The sequence below is a fragment of the Liolophura sinensis genome, chromosome 11, assembly GCF_032854445.1.
Source record: "Liolophura sinensis isolate JHLJ2023 chromosome 11, CUHK_Ljap_v2, whole genome shotgun sequence".
Lineage (NCBI taxonomy): Eukaryota > Metazoa > Mollusca > Polyplacophora > Chitonida > Chitonidae > Liolophura > Liolophura sinensis.
This window is the reverse complement of record NC_088305.1, coordinates 8,388,138-8,409,557: the sequence shown is the minus strand read 5'-3', so window position 1 is coordinate 8,409,557 and position 21,420 is coordinate 8,388,138. Positions and strand designations below refer to the sequence as shown.

General features: G+C 39.5%; 1 protein-coding gene across 1 annotated transcript; it reads left to right on the top strand.

Annotated features, from left to right (window-relative positions):
• Window positions 1–13,304: 13,304 nt before the first annotated feature.
• LOC135477542 (fibrinogen C domain-containing protein 1-like) lies at window positions 13,305–20,795 on the top strand. The gene is made up of 5 exons (XM_064757685.1): window positions 13,305–13,455; window positions 15,515–15,672; window positions 16,258–16,354; window positions 17,767–17,931; window positions 18,965–20,795. The coding sequence occupies exons 1-5, from the start codon at window positions 13,320–13,322 to the stop codon at window positions 19,225–19,227; spliced, it is 819 nt and encodes a 272-aa protein (XP_064613755.1). The 5' UTR covers window positions 13,305–13,319; the 3' UTR covers window positions 19,228–20,795.
• The last annotated feature ends 625 nt before the right edge of the window (window positions 20,796–21,420 follow it).

Genomic DNA, 21,420 nt, shown 5'->3' with positions numbered 1-21,420 from the left:
TATTTAACCATTGACACAAACAGAGTAAAAACTCTTTTAACTGAGGGAAATTGACCGTCCGTTTAGTCGTTGCTCTAGTTTTATTCTCTACGGTCTAAGTCCTTGAAAATGTGGCGTATAGATGAAGTAAGTAGTTTTTGGGTATTCTCTCTTAACACAAAATTGTACTTCCGATGGCGCTAATGAACACGCCAGTAAACATATCCTTGTTGACTCTGTGGACTTTATTGTCCGGCGATGCTGACATTACTTAACGTGTACATATATATGTGTCATAAAAATAACATGGTTTTCGGGTTTGAACTAGAGTTTAGCTCTTTTAACTGGTCTTTTAACCTGTCAGCCTGTTTTTTAGTTCATGTTTGAATGTTGTAAGATCGAAAATAATTCACTGCTTCCTGGTGCTCTGTATGTCTTGGCCAACCTGTCGTTAAGCCATAGAAATTTATTCCTTCATTACCCCCCCCCCCCCCTGGAATGGATTTATAACAACATTTACATTGCCTACAGCATTGTACAACGCCTCTTCTATTTAAGCTGGTTTAGTGTTTGTTACAGCTCTATCACCTGTTGCCCTTTTCCTCGCTTATAAATCTGTTCCGTGCACCTCCTTTCCTCGTGGAAGGAGCCACAGAGAAACCTATGCTGTTATTTACATCATTGTCCTAATTAGGCATCCTGGTTTTTCTCCACAGCTATATCTAATAAATCTAAATGCAAAAGACAGGGTAGATTAATAGACAAACCGTTCATGTTTTAATAATAACACACATGAATTTCAGTCATCACTGGTTCTAACGTGAAACAATGGCTTTACAAGTATGGTTCTGGAGTGAGCAGTGTTGAAGCAATGGCTGAAATTACGCAATAAAAATGTCATTTGCTATCGCTTTACGTCATCTGCGCCATGTGGTCGTCGTGTGGTAGCAATGGACCTACATGTTCATGATCTGGCCTAACTGGGAGCTGTTATGCACGAGGAATGGCACCATGTTCGCAGTCAGAGTATCAGGAGGCAGACAGGTGGTATCAGACAAATTCAGGCTGTCATCCAGGTACACAGTGGATACACCCGATCTACAGTTTCCCCTGGTAAAAGGCTGTTGCCACTGATTTCTGAATATAGAATATGTACCATCTCTAGTCGGAGTGACAGGGTTCGTTCGAGGCCACTAAACTTCTTGATTTTAGATGTGATTCTAGATGAAGAAAGTGCTTGGAAATCATGTTTTCTCAAATAAGAGCTTGAAATTTAGAAAACGGTGAAATTTTGTTGGTGCCTCAAGTAGCTTACAGCCAACATATGCATGTTAAATGCTTAAAGAAATTTATCTAGACTGCAGACCAAAATGGTCGAACACAATTAAAGCTCTCATTATATATGTAGGTGCTAAGGGAGATAACCACCTGTTAGCTGCCGGCCCTGACAAGTTAATACCGCTCTCATGTTTAGGAAAGTAATATTATTGTACATTAATGACGGCATAATGAGCGAAGGGAATAACACTTCGTCTCTATGACGACGACGGACTGTCGCATTTGTAATTCTGCAAATGTTGTTCCGCATCAGTTTTGCCAGTAAACTTTCTCCCTGGCGTGCCTTAAATGCAGCAACTTGAAATTAGAGCGATGGATCAACCCGCATTGCCTCATTGTGCTTTATATGCATGTAAAGCCTCAGGTCAATACATACAATATCTCCTAAGATACCATCTCTAACATTTTTGTCTAACAGTGATTCTAATATACACTATATACTAAATCAGAAATTCAGTAATTCACGGTATTTAATATGCACAAACCCACTCAACGATGCTAGTGTGATCTACATGTGTGCAAACCCTGACCCCAATATCTGCAGTGGTTTAAGAGATACCACCCTAACACTTTGTTTAAAATTGCTCTCTGTTATTCGACGCCGACGCTCAGGGTTCGACATAAGCGACTACTCTACTTTATACAGGCGAGGTAAAAAAATGTCCAGGCATTTTTGTGTGGGTCGTAACTTTAGGACTTTCCTTGGTTTCTGAAAATATGGGACCATGACCTCGTCCACATACCTCAGCATGGACTCAAGTGGCTAAAAGTTTGTGTACTACTCCAACCAGCATGGAAAGTTACTGCTCCACACTGGGACTGGTTGCCGCCAACATCAAAACAAAATACCCTCAAATCGCGCTTCTACTATTATTATTTTTTGTATAAAATGGGTGTTTATATTATAATGTATTATAATTTTACGAATGCTAAGGATCAACCGATCACAGAAGTCGATGCCTGAACAAGGTACAAATCATCTGCACCGAAGTTAACCTGCACCTGTCTCCCACCTGCGTATGTGTAGTATAGACTTGACGCGCGCAATTTGAACACATGCTGACAGTAGTAAAACTGTGATATATCCTGCTTTTTCTTCTGGTTATGCCAAAGGCAACCGAACTATCGTTAGTAACCACCTCATTATTGTCGCACGTATTTTAGACACACTTAGAGCGGAATCTAATTTATTGTTTAAGTTTGATTCCCGTGTTTTTAAGCTGATATGTTTTCCTATGGCTCCTAAAACTTGGCAGCAGTTCCTTTCTTGTCTTTCGTTTCAGCCTGTTAAGTAGGGTATGGATGATATGTATGTAGGCAGTAGGCCTACTAAGGTTTCTGCAAAACGGTTGGTTTTTATCTCTCAATATGCAGCTTGGGTTGTGTCGTAAGATATAAAAGTACAAAAAAGCGCCACAGCTTTCTTCTTTGGGAAGTAAAATTGGCCTTAAACAGCAGTTTTCTTAATGACCCAGAGGTCAGTGCAGGAATAAAGTAATCTACAGTGGTGAAGTCAACAATGATAACTATCAAACAAATGTGTGTGGAAAAAGTATCCGAATTGAGCGTGGGGTTGGGTGGGTGTACGCAAAACTGTCCTCGCGTTCTTAGTAAGTTCCTTAATGACGTCTTTTCCGAAATTTTCCAGCAATCGACGAAACATATGTAGAAAATAGAGAGGTTATTAAAAGATGTAACATTTTTTTCATGTGTCCTTTAACAATGCTAAATTCGCCATATAGTAATGCAGCATATGATGGGCAGATGATCTCAGTAACAAGCCTAATATATCCTTAATTGCTTTTGGTAGTTTGAAATTTGTGCGTAAAAATTATTCAGCATGGACGACATCAGTTTTATATCCGTTTATATTTGCTCATGCTGGTTTTCTCTCCGGTCGTACGTGGTAGCAGGTGCGCATGGTCGTGGATTTCCCCCGGGCTCTGCCCAGTTTCCTGCTACTATTAGTGAAATATTTTTGAGTACGGTGTAAAACACCAATAAGATAATGTCAAATAATAAGGTGCAATAAATTCATTTTTATTCTGTCTACTTGAATATTCTCGAAATTTCCTCTAAACTCAGTGTGTCACACACTGTATGTGAGTAACGGAAAACTTTATTATATGATTGGTGTTTGAAGCCGTCCTCAAGAATATTTCACTTATACATTAGGAGGGTGCCTCCTGCAAACATTTGTCTATAATCTGTACACAACTGTTTGTGAAGACCTCTGCAGTGTGGATCATATATACAGTGTATGCATATGTTGACAAAAACAGCAGCTTTATTCATACACCAGGGTCCTATTGCTCAGGAATGTAAAGACACAACAAAGATACTACGCTTTTATGCAACGTTATATATTTTTTTTCAAAATTTTACACCATTAAAATTATATGTATATTAATCTATTTAAAGTTTGGCTGGAGGCTGGGCAATTTTTGACTGAAAATAACTGGTAAAGAAATCATTTATGAATTTTGTCACACATGCACGAGGCTCATTTTCTGTTTTTTAAATCAGTCATATGGTGGTATATATATTTATGGGCTATAACAATGACCAGCCCCAGCGTCGATTTGTAACACATGTATAAGCAATAAGAATGGCCATTATAAGAATTACTGGCCCCTGTGTGGAGGTGATGCTGTTGTATTTACATAAAAATATTTTACATATTTTACATAAGAATGACCAGTCCCTACATGAAGGAGGTTTTACAGTGCCTATTTGGTCTAAAACAATGACCAGCTCCAGCATGGAGGTAATTGTGCATTATTTACATAAGATATTAGAATGATCAGTCCCCACGAGGAAGCAGTTCTAAAGTACCTATGTGGCACTAGGTGGTTCTATGTTTTTTTCGTCAAAAATTAGAATGACCATTCCACACGTGAAGGTGGTTCTACATGTAGAAAATAATTAAAAACAAGCCTCGGAGCAATTAAATATGATCTGTCCACAATAATGTGAGACAATCCAAGACAATGAACAATTACTAGTCTGAACACGAAATTATCCGCAAGAAATAATGACTTCAGCAGATTACACAACAGTCTGTACAGATCTGGAATATATAGAAAACCAAAATCCCACCAAAAGCAAATACCACAGTGAATTTTAACAGTTACAATTGGAGTAATCTTAGAATTATTAAACATTCGTTTAGTTGACTAATTTTTCTCTCACCAACGGATATTTTACTTCGCAAAATTCTAAAATTGCAGTTTGATGTCAAAATGTACTGCTCTCTGTTCTACAAATTCTCATGCGATTTAACTTCAAAGCCACTGTAACATATATACAAAAACATACTCGTCAGTTTATATAGGTAAAAAAGTTTGTGCTGGCCCCTAATACATCACACATGTCACACACATGGCAAACACATGTGACCCTCATTTTAAGCGTTCTTCTAGTTGTTACGGTATTGAAAACGGCAACAGAAAACCGACTCAGTGACTCAATATTACAACGTAAACAATGCTTTATATATAAACGAGACGTACAGTTTTACAGACAGTTCAACAACAACAACAACATACACATCAGTATTACCGGTCTTTAAAAGTTTCCAGTTCACCTTTGCATCCCAAGGAATGTATTCCAGGAATTCCAATGTAAAGACCATGGGATAAACACACAATTCACACAAGTCACAAATTGTCCTAGACAGGTACTTCGCTAGGTTAGCGAACACAGGTTACACAGAACTGGAACAGTCAAGCCTTTGAATGACGTCACACCCGCAGAGCACAACACAAGGTAAATACAGGCATGGAGGTATAATCCACTTCAGATCAGTCACAGCTCCCGCAGAAGCTCACAAACGAGCCGTTCAGAGACGTAGAGTAATGTCACCTTGTGGCAGAACGAACGTCCTTTGCAAAACTGAAAACTTCAGTTTAGAGTCCTTGACGACCTTGTCGGTCAGGTGAGGTCAGCGTGTTAAACAAATTACACAGTCCACACTGTATAATCATAATCAAGATCCGAACACCAATAAACGTGACTTCCGCAGAAATTCACATAAACCAGACATCAGTACTACTGTGGTACACAAACGGTGTCGGCATAAAAATCTGTCCTCCCAAATGAAACTGGCATCACCAGCTCATATCAAAATAATGGACTCGATACGAGAGCGTCGCACACTCTCCTGGCTCCCAGTGGATGCAGCAAAAATACCTCCCCTCTGCACAGAAAACACGGCTTATATACGCTCCAGGTGGATTCAACTATTTTTAGACACAGAATTAACAGCCAATGTACATCCAGTTAAATAAACAGAGCATTGAACAAGGTGCTTTCGGCCAGGTCCGCACTGTACATATATAACAGGGCCTGTTAGGCTTATAACATATAACACAAAGGTCCGCAGACTAACAGTACATGAAGACGTTAAATAGTCATACATAACACCCCCACCCTTCAGGGAAAGAAAGTTTTGCATAAAACTTTCTTTAACATATTCATAATTATGAATAATAATAATAACGTTTACCACAGTCTATAAAAACACAGCTGCAGAAAACCAACTAGACACGTGACAAACAATCAGCAATCACATTATCTTTCCCTTTTATGTGTCTAATCTCTAGATTAAATTCTTGCAAAAGCAAACTCCACCGTAACAATCTTCGGTTTTTACCTTTGAGTTTGTGCAAGAAGGTTAAGGGATTGTGATCTGTATACACAACAATGGGATAACTTGACGAAGTCACATATACTTCAAAATGCTGTAATGCTAGAATCAAGGACAGACATTCCTTTTCTATTGTCGAATAATTTCTCTGGCACTTGTCAAATTTGCGAGAAAAAAAACATACAGGGTGATCAACATGATCTGTTTCATTTTCTTGTAACAAAACTGCCCCAGCAGATATATCACTAGCATCAACAGCTAGCTTAAATGGTAAATTAAAATCAGGTGCTACAAGTATGGGGCCGCTGCTTAGCATGGCCTTTAATCTATCAAAAGATCTCTGACACTCAATGGACCACAAGAATTTAGCACCTTTCTTTAACAGCTGAGTTAGTGGCTCACTAACAAATGAAAAGTTCCTACAGAACTTTCGATAATAACCTGCCATGCCCAAAAAACGCTTTAACTCTCTCTTACAACTTGGCACTGGAAAACAAGAGATAGCACTGATTTTAGAATTAACAGGTTTTACCTGACCCTGTCCGACAACATGCCCTAGATATGTGACAAAAGCACAACCAAACTCACACTTGGCCAAATTTACTGTAAGATTGGCTTGGGACAGTCTCGCAAATAATGCCTCCATGATATTTAAATGTTCCTCCCAAGTGTCACTGAATATAATTACATCGTCGATGTAAACACGACACCCTTTAAGGCCTGATGTAACGTTGTTCACAAGTCGTTGAAAGGTGGCAGGGCTGTTCTTCATCCCAAAGGGCATGACTTTGTACTGGTATAAACCATCTGGGGTAGCAAACGCTGACACCTCACGAGCGCGCTGCGTGAGCGGTACTTGCCAAAATCCTTTCAATAGGTCAAACTTGGAGACAACGTTGGACTTTCCCACGGCATCGATACAGTCGTCGATCCTTGGAATGGGAAAGTTGTCTGCTTTAGTGACGGCATTCACTTTACGATAGTCTGTACACATACGGTACGTCCCATCTGGTTTTGGCACAAGAATACAAGGTGAACTCCAGTTACTGTTACTGGGCTCGACCAGATCATTTTCCAGTAAATACTGAACTTCTTTTCTCAGGTATTCAGTTTTAGTTGGGTTCAGTCTGTATGGGTGTTGTTTAATCGGCTTGGAATCTCCAACTTCAACATCATGGTAGATGGATTCAGTCCTGGTTGGAACATCAGGGAACAAATGTTCATATTGATGAACCAAATCCTTCAACTGCTGGCGTTGCTGATATTCCAGATGACCCAACACAGAATCAATGTCCTCCAGAATACTTGAATTCTGGAGTTTGGCTGACCGGAACCTTAAGTCAAAATCTTGATCATCCCTAACAGCTGAATCAGGGCATAAGTTAGAGGTAACAACTCCACTAGGATGTACAACATTGAGATCAGTGCTATCTCTGTCTACATATGGCTTTAACATGTTAATGTGACAAAGTTGTCTAGATTTGCGCCGATCAGGAGTGAAAATAATATAATTAAGATCACTTAGCCTCTTGTCTACTACATAAGGTCCAAAATAACGAGCCTCAAGTGGCTTACCACTAACTGGAAGTAAGGCCAATACCTTCTGACCAACTTCAAATCTGCGTCTTACTGTCTCTTTGTCATACTTAGTTTTCATATTCTTCTGAGAAGCTGTAAGATTCTCTCTGGCTAACTCACATACTCTGTTGAGCTTAGTACGAAAACTTGACACATACTGTAATAGGTTAACATTGTCACTATCACCAGACACAAACTTTTCCTTGAACAACTGTAGTGGACCACGCACAGTATGGCCAAACACTAGCTCAAATGGACTAAATCTAAGTGACTCTTGTACAGACTCTCTTACAGCAAACATTAACAAAGGTACACCCTCGTCCCAATCTTTCCCTGTCTCAAAGCAGTAAGTTCTTATCATACTTTTCAGTGTCTGATGGAATCTCTCTAGTGCTCCTTGACTTTGTGGGTGATAAGCTGAGGACTTATACTGGCTAATACCTAGCTCATGCATAACTTGTTGGAACACACCAGACATGAAATTTGAACCCTGGTCTGACTGTACTGACTTAGGCAGACCAAACATGGTGAAGAACTTAACTAAAGCCTTAATTACAGTCTTGGCAGTAATATTCCTTAGTGGAATTGCCTCTGGGAAACGAGTTGAAGTACACATTATGGTTAACATATACTGATTTCCAGACTTTGTCTTAGGTAGCGGACCAACACAATCTATTAAGATTCTACTGAATGGCTCGCCAATTGCAGGAATAGGCCTCAAGGCTGCCTTGGGGATTGTTTGGTTAGGTTTCCCCACTAACTGACATGCGTGACAAGACCTGCAAAATTCAGTAACATCTTTCCTTATTCCTGGCCAATAAAAATGACTGAGAATCTTATGATAGGTCTTATTAACACCTAAATGACCTGCTAACGGCGTTTCATGCGCTATGGTCAGTATGTCTTTTCGATAAGACTTGGGTACAACTACCTGATGCTTAATTGCCCATTCATCCTCCAACGAAACATCGGGAGGCCTCCACTGCCGCATCAATATGCCAGACTTGACATAGTAGTAGCATGGGTCAGGTAAAGATTCACCATCTTTAGCTGCATCATTAAACAAGCAAGAAATACTTGGATCACTGTGTTGTTCGGCAATCAACTCAGTCCTACAAAATGGCTGATCATCACTAACAGAATTAGTATCTACTTCCTGCTGGCTGTCTAATTTGGAAGAATCACCATCCAACATGTTGTTGAGAAAAGTCTCACTCAAATCAACAGTACTACCCTGGTCTGTACTGACTTTTCTAGACATAGCTCTTGTAACAACACAGGACGGATATAAACCCGCTATCTCGCTTTCAACTGGCTCTGTGACAGAATTCAGAGAAGGCTTATCAACCATTAAGGGATCAACAGTAACCTTATCATGTGCTAAGTCATTTCCCAACAACAAATGAATACCTTCAAAAGGTAATGAAGGCTTAATGCCTACCCGGACAGGTCCAGATATCAAATCTGATGACAAATAAATATCATGAAGGGGAACACTGACAAAGTCACTAGACTCTACTCCTCTAATAAGGGCACGAACCCCAGAGTATGACTCTTCAGAAAAGGGCAGAGTATTCATCAACAACAGAGACTGAGATGCCCCAGTATCCCTCAATATCTTTATAGGGGTAGCACAAGACATGTCGCTTCTAAGCGACACTGAACCAGAATTGATAAACGGAGCGAAGCTATCCATAGAGCATTTGGGAATCTTATCCAATCCCATATCAGCTAACTCAGATCTGCTTTTAACTGCTGATGTAACTTCCGGCAATGTTTTGTGCATTGTAACACAAATACCTGTGGGCTTAGACTCATTCTCAGCTTCCCGTCTCCTTTTCAACTTGTAACATTCACTCATCACGTGACCTACCCGCTTGCAAAAATTACAAGTGACCCTATTTCGAGGACTACCATTCCAATCTGAACTACGTGAACCATGAGCTGTAGAACCATTGGAGCCTGGTGTGGAACTCTTCTGTGTAGAGCTACCTCTACCTGTTGCATGTGACTGGGTATTTCTACGTGTAAATGAATTAAATGGCTTACCCGTGTATGTAACCTTATGTGTCAAGGAATAATCATCAGCTAAACTGGCTGCCTCTTCAAGTGTACTCGCCTTCTGCTCATCAACGAACACCTTTACATCATTATGAATACAACGCTTGAACTCTTCTACCAGCACAAGCTGACGCAATCTTTCAAAATCCCTGCCTATTTTCTTGGCTATACACCAGCGATCAAACAACTGCTCCTTAGCTCGACCAAACTCGACGTATGTCTGATCTCTACCTTTTTCACAGTTACGAAATTTCTGGCGGTAAGCTTCAGGCACCAATTCATAACCCTTCAAAATTACCTCTTTCACATAGTCATAATTGGAAGCATTCTCTACACTTAACTGAGTGTAAATTTCCCTGGCCTTTCCAATTAGCACACTCTGTAATAACATAGTCCAGAACTCTTTAGGCCACTTCAAGCTATTTGCAATTTTCTCAAAATGCAGAAAATACTTATCCACCTCTTTTTCCTGAAAGGATGGAACTAACCGAATGTATTTGGTCACATCAAATCCGGAATCCTGTCTACCGGAAGGACCCGGTTTCTCACCTCTCTCAACCTCTAACTTTTTCATTTGGAACTCCAATTCTCTTTCCCTCTCTCTTTCTTGCATTTTCAACTTTTCTAACTCTATCTCATGTTCCCTCTCTTTCTCCTTCTCTCTTTCCTCTTTCTCCAATCTCAATTTTTCTAACTCAAACTGCTTAAACTTAAGCTCGGCATCAGACTGACTCTCGAACTCATAATCAGATAATGCAGAACTATCAAACTTCCCTATCTCCACTAAATGTTTCAACAAAGTATGCTGCATATCTCTTTTTCTCCATGAAGACTTTATGGACAAACCTAAGAATGTCCCTAACTTAACCAAGTCTTCCTTCTTTAAACTCTCAAAAACATCCTGATCGGGCGCATTAACAAACTGTTTAGGATCAAAATCTCCCATTGTAAATATTTAGCCACTGAATCATTCACTGTTAAAATTAAGCAATCGCTTCTCACATATGTTTAACTTCAAATCTCCGGTGCAAAACAAAAGGGAAACAATCAGTTCCCGGACAAGCCCCCAATTTCTGTTACGGTATTGAAAACGGCAACAGAAAACAGACTCAGTGACTCAATATTACAACGTAAACAATGCTTTATATATAAACGAGACGTACAGTTTTACAGACAGTTCAACAACAACAACAACATACACATCAGTATTACCGGTCTTTAAAAGTTTCCAGTTCACCTTTGCATCCCAAGGAATGTATTCCAGGAATTCCAATGTAAAGACCATGGGATAAACACACAATTCACACAAGTCACAAATTGTCCTAGACAGGTACTTCGCTAGGTTAGCGAACACAGGTTACACAGAACTGGAACAGTCAAGCCTTTGAATGACGTCACACCCGCAGAGCACAACACAAGGTAAATACAGGCATGGAGGTATAATCCACTTCAGATCAGTCACAGCTCCCGCAGAAGCTCACAAACGAGCCGTTCAGAGACGTAGAGTAATGTCCACCTTGTGGCAGAACGAACGTCCTTGGCAAACTGAAAACTTCAGTTTAGAGTCCTTGACGACCTTGTCGGTCAGGTGAGGTCAGCGTGTTAAACAAATTACACAGTCCACACTGTATAATCATAATCAAGATCCGAACACCAATAAACGTGACTTCCGCAGAAAATTCACATAAACCAGACATCAGTACTACTGTGGTACACAAACGGGTGTCGGCATAAAATCTGTCCTCCCAAATGAAACTGGCATCACCAGCTCATATCAAAATAATGGACTCGATACGAGAGCGTCGCACACTCTCCTGGCTCCCCAGTGGATGCAGCAAAAATACCCTCCCCTCTGCACAGAAAACACGGCTTATATACGCTCCAGGTGGATTCAACTATTTTTAGACACAGAATTAACAGCCAATGTACATCCAGTTAAATAAACAGAGCATTGAACAAGGTGCTTTCGGCCAGGTCCGCACTGTACATATATAACAGGGCCTGTTATGCTTATAACATATAACACAAAGGTCCGCAGACTAACAGTACATGAAGACGTTAAATAGTCATACATAACATAGTGTATGCTCTAAAGTCCACATGACCATAAATTAGTTCACGTTACGTCTCAAGAAATTTTACACTCCGTCCTGCAAAAACACTGGGTTTGAGATTTCATCGTCGACCTTGCTGTGAGAGTTTTGTTATGTATACGTGAATGTATTGATGTAATCTGGCTTAAGCCGACTCCTTCATTTGGTGTAGACTTACGTCGAGTCCGTCAGCGTGTATATCTGGTTTCGCTTAACCCGGATCCTGAAGACAGGGGATACGTTTAGTCCCAGTGCACTGTATACAGGTTTTGATCAAGGCGTATCTGAGGTTTACATTACAAAATTCCATTGCGATTCAAGTGTTCCAGCAGTCTTGATATATAGTGTTTCGTCTCTGTGTCACTTAAGATCCATGTCACCGCTTTAAGACAATTGTAACCGTCGATTTATTATTTTATTTAACTGATGTTTTTCGCCGTACTCTTTCAATCATACGTCGGCGGCCAGCAATATAATGGGGAAATACCGTTATAACTGTAGATGCAGTATGCAGTATTATAAGATGTACAGTCTTTTAAGTGTTGTCAGTTGAACGCCGTTTTTCATGGAATATTTCAGTCAATCTATTTCTTCTCCGTATTATCACTGTTTTTGACGTAAGACAAAAAGCACAAACACTTTAACAATACATTCTTAAATTTTGCAGAATGAAGGCAGACTATGGGGTCGGTCAGTTGACCGTGTCACATACACGTGTCACCAATTGCAACAGAAACACCACGTTCTCTTTTGCCGAACTAGGCTCTTTCCCTCCATTTAACATTGTATCTTGTTATCTTGTTATATGGGACCATACATGTTCTGATCTTCTTTTCAGAGTTGTGCTTTTTTGAACTAAAAGTAAGACCGCCTATATAGTTTAAATATTTTCGGCTGAAAACATCGTCACATACTAGTATAGATATTTGCTATTACGCATGTTCAGCGTCACAACGGAAATGGTTTCCATTGACGTTACCTTAAAGTGTAAAACAGACGACAACGTAATTATATAAGAGATGTGCTGTTATAGAAAATTGCATGTCTATGTCATGTGACACTGTAAACGTATAACAGCATTTATCAAATTTTTTTGTCTATCTGTCTTTGAGAAGGAGAATTTTTGTATGATGACTACTTTGGAAGACAAATGGGACAGTTTGATCTCTGCGAAACATACCCTCAGTTAAGATTTTATCACAGGTTGAATAGCCTGGAGTTTATTATGGTCATCTTCACACCCTGTCTGAGACAGGAAATACGTTTGACCTCCCTGTGTGCGATACCAATATTATTTAGTGTTCAACAGAGTACAACTTCACTAATTAGCTCTTTGAAACGATACACAAAACGGTTTGTTAATTTCTCAACATTTAAGTTAGGATATGTCTTAACACTTACAAGTAGAAAAAAAACTTCGCATGTTTTCTCTTATGACGTAAAAAGGGTTTTAAATTACAGTTTTCTTAACATCAGTTGGGAAAAGCATCGTGCGGTGATGACGCTAATAGCTGTCAAAACAGCCCACGAATCCGGTTTGAGCAAGCAGATATAAAGTCACTGTAGAGTGTATGTAAACCTACAATCTTCAGTCGAGAGCTGTCAGATTCTAACAATCCAACATGTTGTTCGTTATGTGTGGACTTCTTTTGTTCAGCGTCGGGTTTGTGGCGTCTTCGTATAACACATTTTTGAAGAAGTTTGATGTTCAACCATTGGTGGAACAAGCCGATGAAGACGATGTTTCCACGTGGACCGGTATGTACATCTGATAACATTTATTTATACTAGTTTGAGAACAGTGCGGTAGTTCACACGCATGGAGTTGTCAGCGACTAAAACATGAAATAATACGAAACCGTCATTGTTATCTTTTTGAGACAATGTAAGCAACATGTATTTCGCATCGGAAACACTATTTTAAGTAGACGATAAGTGCAACTGGTAATTTCACATAATACTTCATGCAGTGATTAAATTTGCCGTAAAGTTTAAAATTTTCCGTACACTATTACAAAGTTAGCCACGTAAAGAACTAGTTAGTCTGAGCTTTGTTTTCACTCGAGGAGCTGTCAACCGAACTTAAGAATCAGATGTCAAAATAAGAGTTTAAATTTAAGATAAAGGTGACTGAATAAGTCCAATGGATTTGTTCTATCCCATTGAAAAGCATAGTACACTAATGCAGCACAGTGACCCCGAAGCCTATCACCAATGCGGTCCTTTTGAGTTCATATCTAGCTCATGTGTTTCTCCCGGTTTCCTCCATCCATACATACTGTCCGCCATCGTATAAGTTAATTATTCTTGAGTGCAACGTAAAATATCAATTCAAACAATAAATAAATGTATGGAGGGTCATGCAGTGAACCCCTTTTCGAGTATATATCGTGCAAAAAGGTGAGTTTGAATGAAGAGATATTTTATCTTCGATTTCAACAAACAGACTTTGATTTGAACAAAGAATGTGAGTGAATTTATGTGAATGAGTAATAATCCAGTTGAAGACAACTCTGGCATGTCAAGATGACTTTCGGTGGCCTCGCTGGCTTAGATAATTAGATTAGATAACTAAGAAAAAGAAAAAAAAAACCTTAGTCATTTAGTCATGAAACATGAAAATGAAATGAAATCTGAAGTCATGAAATCTACTCCGCTACGATCGAGCCACCGCTGACCTTCTGTCCTCACAGTGGTACATTCACTCCAGGCATTAAGCCACTGATTTATAAAATACGGACCAGATCTCGTCAAAACCGCACTTTGATTACGGGGGAATAGATCGCAGTCGTATGAGACTTGCTAATTCAGCCAAACCTTCTAAAGGAAAAGGCCGAAGGACGAGCCTTATAATATCCCCCAAAAATCTGAACGAAAAGGACTTCCGGATTTTATCTTCCTGAATGCATAATTTTTTTAGCTTTTTTTTTATTTGAAACAGCAGCCTGTGACACGAACTTAAAGAAGTCGCTAGAAGCCGCTGTGTGCGCATGCACATTTTAAATTTACATTTCTATTAGTCACCAATCGTTGTTTCCATTCAGTATAATTGAAGCCTTATTTATTTTTGCCGGCGATATAACACAAGTGATTAACTTGATCGTTAGTTTCACGGCGTTGAGAGGCAGATTGTGCTCGTCAGTGAAACTCACAATCGGCTGGCCCGACTGCATGCATCCCTGTGTCTAAGTCCTGTATCTGTCAACATGCCTTTAAAAATGTATAGTCTGTTAACTGTGAAACCGTGAAAACTTTTCCACAAACACGACCATAATTCGGTGGATGTCCAATAGGTGTCAGGCGAACCAGTTAGGAGCGCATTTGTATCATCTATGTGGTCGATATATGAGCGAAAATCGGCCATCGTATCATGCAGTCTCTATGCTTTTCCCAGATCTAATACGACTCCGGTAGCCTTTCTTTCAAGATATTTGTTGTAAAACTGTTTTACTTATAATATTTTCAGAGTGCTATTAAAGAGGTGCACACGTAGGGGTACAGTGGGTAGGCCTAATGGATTCGACTATGCTTTGCAGGGCTTTTCAATACACAATCGAGGGATGTATGCACAGCCATGACGTCACCCGGCCAGAGTTCCGCGAATTAAACCTAGTATTTTTAATTGCACTTTAGAGATTAACATAGCCTAAATATTGTGTTTAGGGAAAATTTATTGTGAGAATAATTATCAATAATTATCAATAGAATAATCAAGTATTTCTTGTGTACAAATGTTTGCAGAGTATTACCACGATCGATGTTTCGTGTATTGATGTAAATCACAATTAATACCGCGCCAGGAATTGTTTTTTTTCAGATCACAGCAATTTTCTCGAATGCGCATATCCTACCGATTGTACAGTAATACAGAAATGCAACCACACAAAGAGCGGCATTTACCGAGTGTTTCCGTTCGGAGTGGGAAAAGGCTTCCTTGTGTACTGTGACATGGTGACGCAGGGTGGTGGATGGCTGGTGAGTTTGTAAATAGGGATTATAAAATGACAGGGGTCTCCGTGGCTCAGTTGGTTAGCGCGCTAGCGCAGCGTAATGACCCAGGAGTCTCCCATCAATGCGGTCGCTGTGAGTTCAAGTCCAGCTTATGCTGGCTTCCTCTCCAGCGGTAAGTGGGTAGGTTTCTAGCAACCTGCGGATGGTCGTGGGTATCCCCAGGGCTCTGCCCGGTTTCCACCCACCATAATGCTGGCCGCCGTCGTATAAGTGAAATATTCTTGAGTAAAACATTCTGCAAGAGAAAACTCTCTTCTGAAAACCACCTAACACCAACACATGTCAACCAGTCCTACATCCATACAAAAGTGCATGAACACGCACATACAAATACCGCAGAACGATGTTCTTAGGTTGGAAATATATCAATAGTTAATATTTTAATTATGCCCTTGGCAACAACTTGCGGATGTTTGTGGGTATCCGCTGGGCGCTGCCCAGTTCCCACATAATCTTGGCTGCCGTCGTATAGGTGAAATGAAACACCGACATAAAGTAAGTATGTCTGTGTTTGGAAAATGGTAAACTTGATGTTAACTGATGTTCCAGGTGTTTCAAAGACGACAAGATGGCTCTGTTGACTTCTTTCGTAACTGGCAGAATTACACCGATGGGTTTGGTAACCTCTACGGCGAGTTCTGGTTGGGTGAGTTACCTTAAACAGGTCAAAGGTCTTGCATTAAATCTTACTTAACTCAATTTAATATCACCATGTCTACATAATCAAGTAATTATAGATTTTTCATTGTTAACTGGCTTTGGCGGGAAATATTTTTTACCATGGTTATACTATTCTAATTGTTTATTTGACGACGGTCAGTATTATGGTGGAGGGATATTGAAAAATATGGTGCATAAAGTGACTCAGCAGTCATTGGTTTTCAATGTTGCAGGGAACAGAGTCGATTTTCTGTGCATGAAATCCCAGTCAACATTCAAAACGTAAACATGTGAATAATTTTCAGGTAAAATTCAATTGTAGGTATCTCACTCGCACTTTAATTGCAACTGTTCAAGAACGATTGACTATTATGTCGAATAATAAACGTAAGTGTTTAGGTAGCATTAGAAATCATTACGCCAAAACAGACACTCGTGTATCAGCCGTCAACCAATAAGGACGTTTCAGGTCAATAATCGCAAAGTATATTCCCCAAAGCGACTTATAACACAGACCACCTAATAACTAAAGAGGTATACAAAGTACGAAAATAGGATGGAATAATTCAAATAGAAACAGTGAACAGTTTTCAGTTGTGTTGGAAAGACGCAAGGTATGTTCTAGGCGAATGAGTGAAATCAGTATTCATATCTTTTACCGTCCTTCCATATCAGTTGTAGATAACAAGGTATACATGTAATATATATTATATAGTATTCAGTGATCAACAAGTGAGTTTGACACACCCAAACCCATAGGCAGCTTTAAACTTTAAGGTATTTGTGCGAAACTCTAGAACTGTTGGTTGTTGTTTGCTATCGGTTGGCTGAAAACGACTCAACATAAGAACCTGTATATCAAATAGGGATTCTTTTATCGGGAATGACTACGATACATGGAGTATTCCTATCATTCAAAGTGTTCAGTTCTAGCCTGCTGTAATACAAATCAACAATTTCTTGTAAACAGCCTTAGTTAACATAAGAACGCAGTTTACCTCAATTTAAAACTACAGATTAAAAGTGAAATCTTTATCGCAAGCGCTTTTGACTACCATTGCGATGACGTCGCTGAAGCCTTTTATTTCCAGTTGCCGTCCTACCAACACACCGCTGAAACTAATTTCTGTCAGTTTAGTGTAAACGTGAAATGTGATCACAACAGCCGCAGATTAAATCTGCCACAGTGAACATACATACCCAAATAAGAAATCATTATCAGAACCAGTTTGCCTTGAATTGCAATTACATCTGTCAGATATCATGACGATATTATCCATGTAACATAATATGCCGAAGTGATATAATACGATGAACTGCATCCCACAAACACCGCTTTGTCAGGTAGTTCCCACAAATACAGTAGCCAATCAAAACCATCCAATTTTGTCTCCCCAGGCCTGCAAAAGATTCATCTCCTGACCTCTCAGGCGCACTTTGAACTCCTCGTGAATATGAGAAGCTACACCCTGGGAACGGGTTACGCTTCCTACAGCAGATTCCGTGTGGCAGACGAGTCTCACAACTTCCGGCTCTTACTGGGCATATTTAAGGGGAATGCTGGTGAGTTGACCGACAGTTTTTTCTGAAAAAAACATAGTATTAGAAAATAAATTAAAAAACAAAACATATCAACCAAAATTAGGCAAAAATTTGCGCTAAAAATTTGCAACTAAATGTGATTAAAAGCTCATCCGTTGGTGACTGTAGGAATGATGGTGGAAAAACTCTGGGCGAAAGGTGGAAGAGAAGCGACCAAACTTATAAGCGTCAAATATTCGTGGTGAAAAAGATTGGCCGACACCCTTAGTAGGCATACTCTAACAATGGGTCTGAATTTGGGGAACGGCAATAGGCCAATGTATGACCGGTTTATAGATATCACGAATACATGTATTAGGCATTAGATAGGCCAATAATTTTTTAAATCAAAATATGTAGACCTATGCATGCTCGCCATTCATTCCCAACATATCAATATATTGATCAGTTCTGGTCATCTTTGGTGTTTTTATGTTTGATCACATCATGTGATATACACTGTACGTGTGTCAGTATCACTTGTGATACCCTGACCACATACAGCACTACAAGGTCTGTATTAAGACATTTGTGGTGAAGGTAACCATGAGCCAGTATTATACCAGATGTCAGAACAACCAATATAATTTTGGTAACAATGCTGGCTTTGGCCCTGTTTATTCGAGTGAGGAAAGAATTGCGACTAAGTAAGTTTTAATTGATTTCACCCCCCCCCCCCCAAAAAAAGAAAACAAACAAACACAAAAAACCCTCTTTTTTCTTATTTTTTACCTTACTCCAGGGATCTTTCTAACGCGTTACTTTTGACCGTATACTGGTGACTAAAGAAAATTTTATGCTAACTTATATGGCCGCTTCGACCCTTTTAGGTCACCAAATTTTGCGGGTAGGGGCGAGTCTGGATAGTCGCTGGTGACTAACTTTTTCTTTTGGACTTATCGACCAGATCCTTATCACAGTAAACACCAATCAAATGAATAAATCCAGTCAATATGAGCTGTGCAATAGTCTGTGTGTCTACAGATTTTGAGTCATTTTTTATTTGTTCTCTCAGGTGACTCAATGGATCACCAAAATGGCTTGGAGTTTTCCACATATGACCGAGATAAGGACTACGCCGGTGGGAACTGTGCTGCGACATATCATGGCGCATGGTGGTACAATAGTTGCCATCACAGTAATCTGAATGGGCTGTATGTTCATGTGAAGGAGAAGTCCACAGTAAATGCTTCATTAGTAACGTGGCACCAATGGTCGTCTAAATATCTCCCTCTTCAGTTTAGCGAGATGAAGATACGCCCGGTGAAAATCCACTAAATAGACGATACTTGTGATTGTTTATAAATTATAGGCGAAGACAGATCAAAAGTTCGTGGTAATTGTTCCTTTGAACTTTCACTTGATCTTTCTTTTTTGTTTTTTTTTTCTTTCTGTTTTTAACCCTTCAAAATATTTTAAAACTAAAACTGTTTAATAAATGAATTTGATTCATGTCATATTTTATCATTTTAGTGAGATAATTATCGGACTATAGAAATATAACATGCTGTAAGGCTGATCGCATTATGTCCAATGACTAGGCAATCACATGCCAACTATTTTAACATTTAGAGGCGAAAACACAAAATTATTATAACTTTTTAGAAGGAACTATTTACAAAACATCAGTCTTTTCTGTAGTGGAGATAGCACTCGTAATTGTAGATTTTTGAAACACACTAAACAGTTACTAGTGTTTTCTCCTACTTACACGACACCATAGACAGGTGCAATAATTTCACATTATTTTTTCAAGAAGTGACAGTTTATGTATGTGCATAACAATACAAACACTTGGAGAATGCGATTAGCCAGATTTCCGTGGAATATCTTTAAACGGACACCCTTCGTATAAAATAAATGCAAGACGTTTTCCATGTAAAGCAGCGTGATTGTTGTGCCTCCAGCTTGTCATGTTGGTACACAGTTGAAGTCAACGGTATAAGGCGGCGTAAATTTTGTGAGCCAAAGCCTGTTGCTGCGCAAATCCAGCCACGCATGAAAGAATACCAGTTTCCCTCGCCCAGAGATGAAGTTCTTTCAGATCTCAAGTGGAATCGAATCCGGTTAGACAAAGAATGGACGTCATAACAAACGTATAAAGTCGGCTAAAAGGAGTAGGTTGCATGGCGATAGCGGAGAGCTCACTGAGGTATAGGAATGATTTAGAGCCTTGTGTTCGTGGGTTCGAATTCCGCTCTACCGTACACCGCACGAAGGAGCACTAAGGTGGTGCAAGTTTTCACCACTGAAACTGCTAACACCAAAGTGTGGATTCTCGAAAAATAATAAACTGCTCAGACAAAGCGTGGCGTCACATGTGTCGTTTAACAAACAGAGGAGTATATCCATAACTTCCCGTCACACCAGTAAAGCACAATTTTACTTTATCCCAAAAAGACCACATTTTCGGACTATAGAAATTCACTACTATTTAACCATTGGCATAAACAGAATTAAAATTTTTTTAACTGAGGGAAATTGACCGTGCGTTTTTTTATCGCCAATTTGGGATCATTTGTTCCTATCGCACAGTTGTCTTCGCTCTAGTTTTAATCCCTATGGTCTAAGTATTTAATAATGTGGCATATAGATCAAGTAGTTTTAAGTAGTTTTGGGGTATTCTCTCTTAACACAAAATTGTATTTCCACTGGCGTTAGTGCTCCTGAACACAGCAGCAAACATACCCTTGTTAACTGTGTGGACTTTATTGTCTGGCGATGCTGTCATTACTTAACGTGTATATATATGTCATAAAAATATTATGATTTACGGGTTTTAACTAAATTTTAGTTCTTTTAACTGATCTTTTAACATGTCCTTCTGTTTTTAGTTCATTTTTGAATATTGTCTGATCAAAAACAATTCACTGCTTCCTGGTGTTCTCGCCACTGTGTGTGTCTTGGCCGACCTGGCGTTAAGCCATAGTCATTCAATCCTGTATTAGTCCCCTCAAATAGCTTTATAAAACATTGTACAAAATTGTACTCCTATTTAAGCTCTTCTAGTGCTTGCTACAGCACTGTCACCTTTTGTCCTTCTCCTCGCTAGTGGATCAGAGAAGAATAATAGACAAGCCGTTACTGTTAACTAACTACAGAGAAACCTATGCTGTTATTTACGTCATTGTCCTAATTAGGCATCCTGGTTTTCCTCCACAGCTAAATCTAATAAATCTAAGGGCAAAAGACAGGGAAGATTAATAGACAAACCGTTACTGTTAACTAACCGACACATAGATTGGCCTTGGGACGAGTCAAGGCCGGAGATAAGACGCCAGAAGCCTGCGGTACGTAGTGCAATTACAGTGCAACTATAAATTTAATACAAGAATTAGTTTTAAATTAAGTACAGATATATCATACATCGGGATGGCAGGGCAATGAGGATCGTTCCACGTGCGACTAGCACACAGATTCGTCCGACAACAACAACCCGAAACACAACAACACGACACAACTTCCAAACCT

Excerpts from the sequence above, each read along its gene's own strand:
- LOC135477542 (XM_064757685.1), top strand. The coding sequence starts at position 13,320 with ATGTTGTTCGTTATGTGTGGACTTCTTTTGTTCAGCGTCGGGTTTGTG. Across the intron at positions 13,456-15,514 it reads CGATGTTTCCACGTGGACCG|ATCACAGCAATTTTCTCGAA; the intron begins GTATGTACATCT and ends GTTTTTTTTCAG. Across the intron at positions 17,932-18,964 it reads CATATTTAAGGGGAATGCTG|GTGACTCAATGGATCACCAA; the intron begins GTGAGTTGACCG and ends TTGTTCTCTCAG.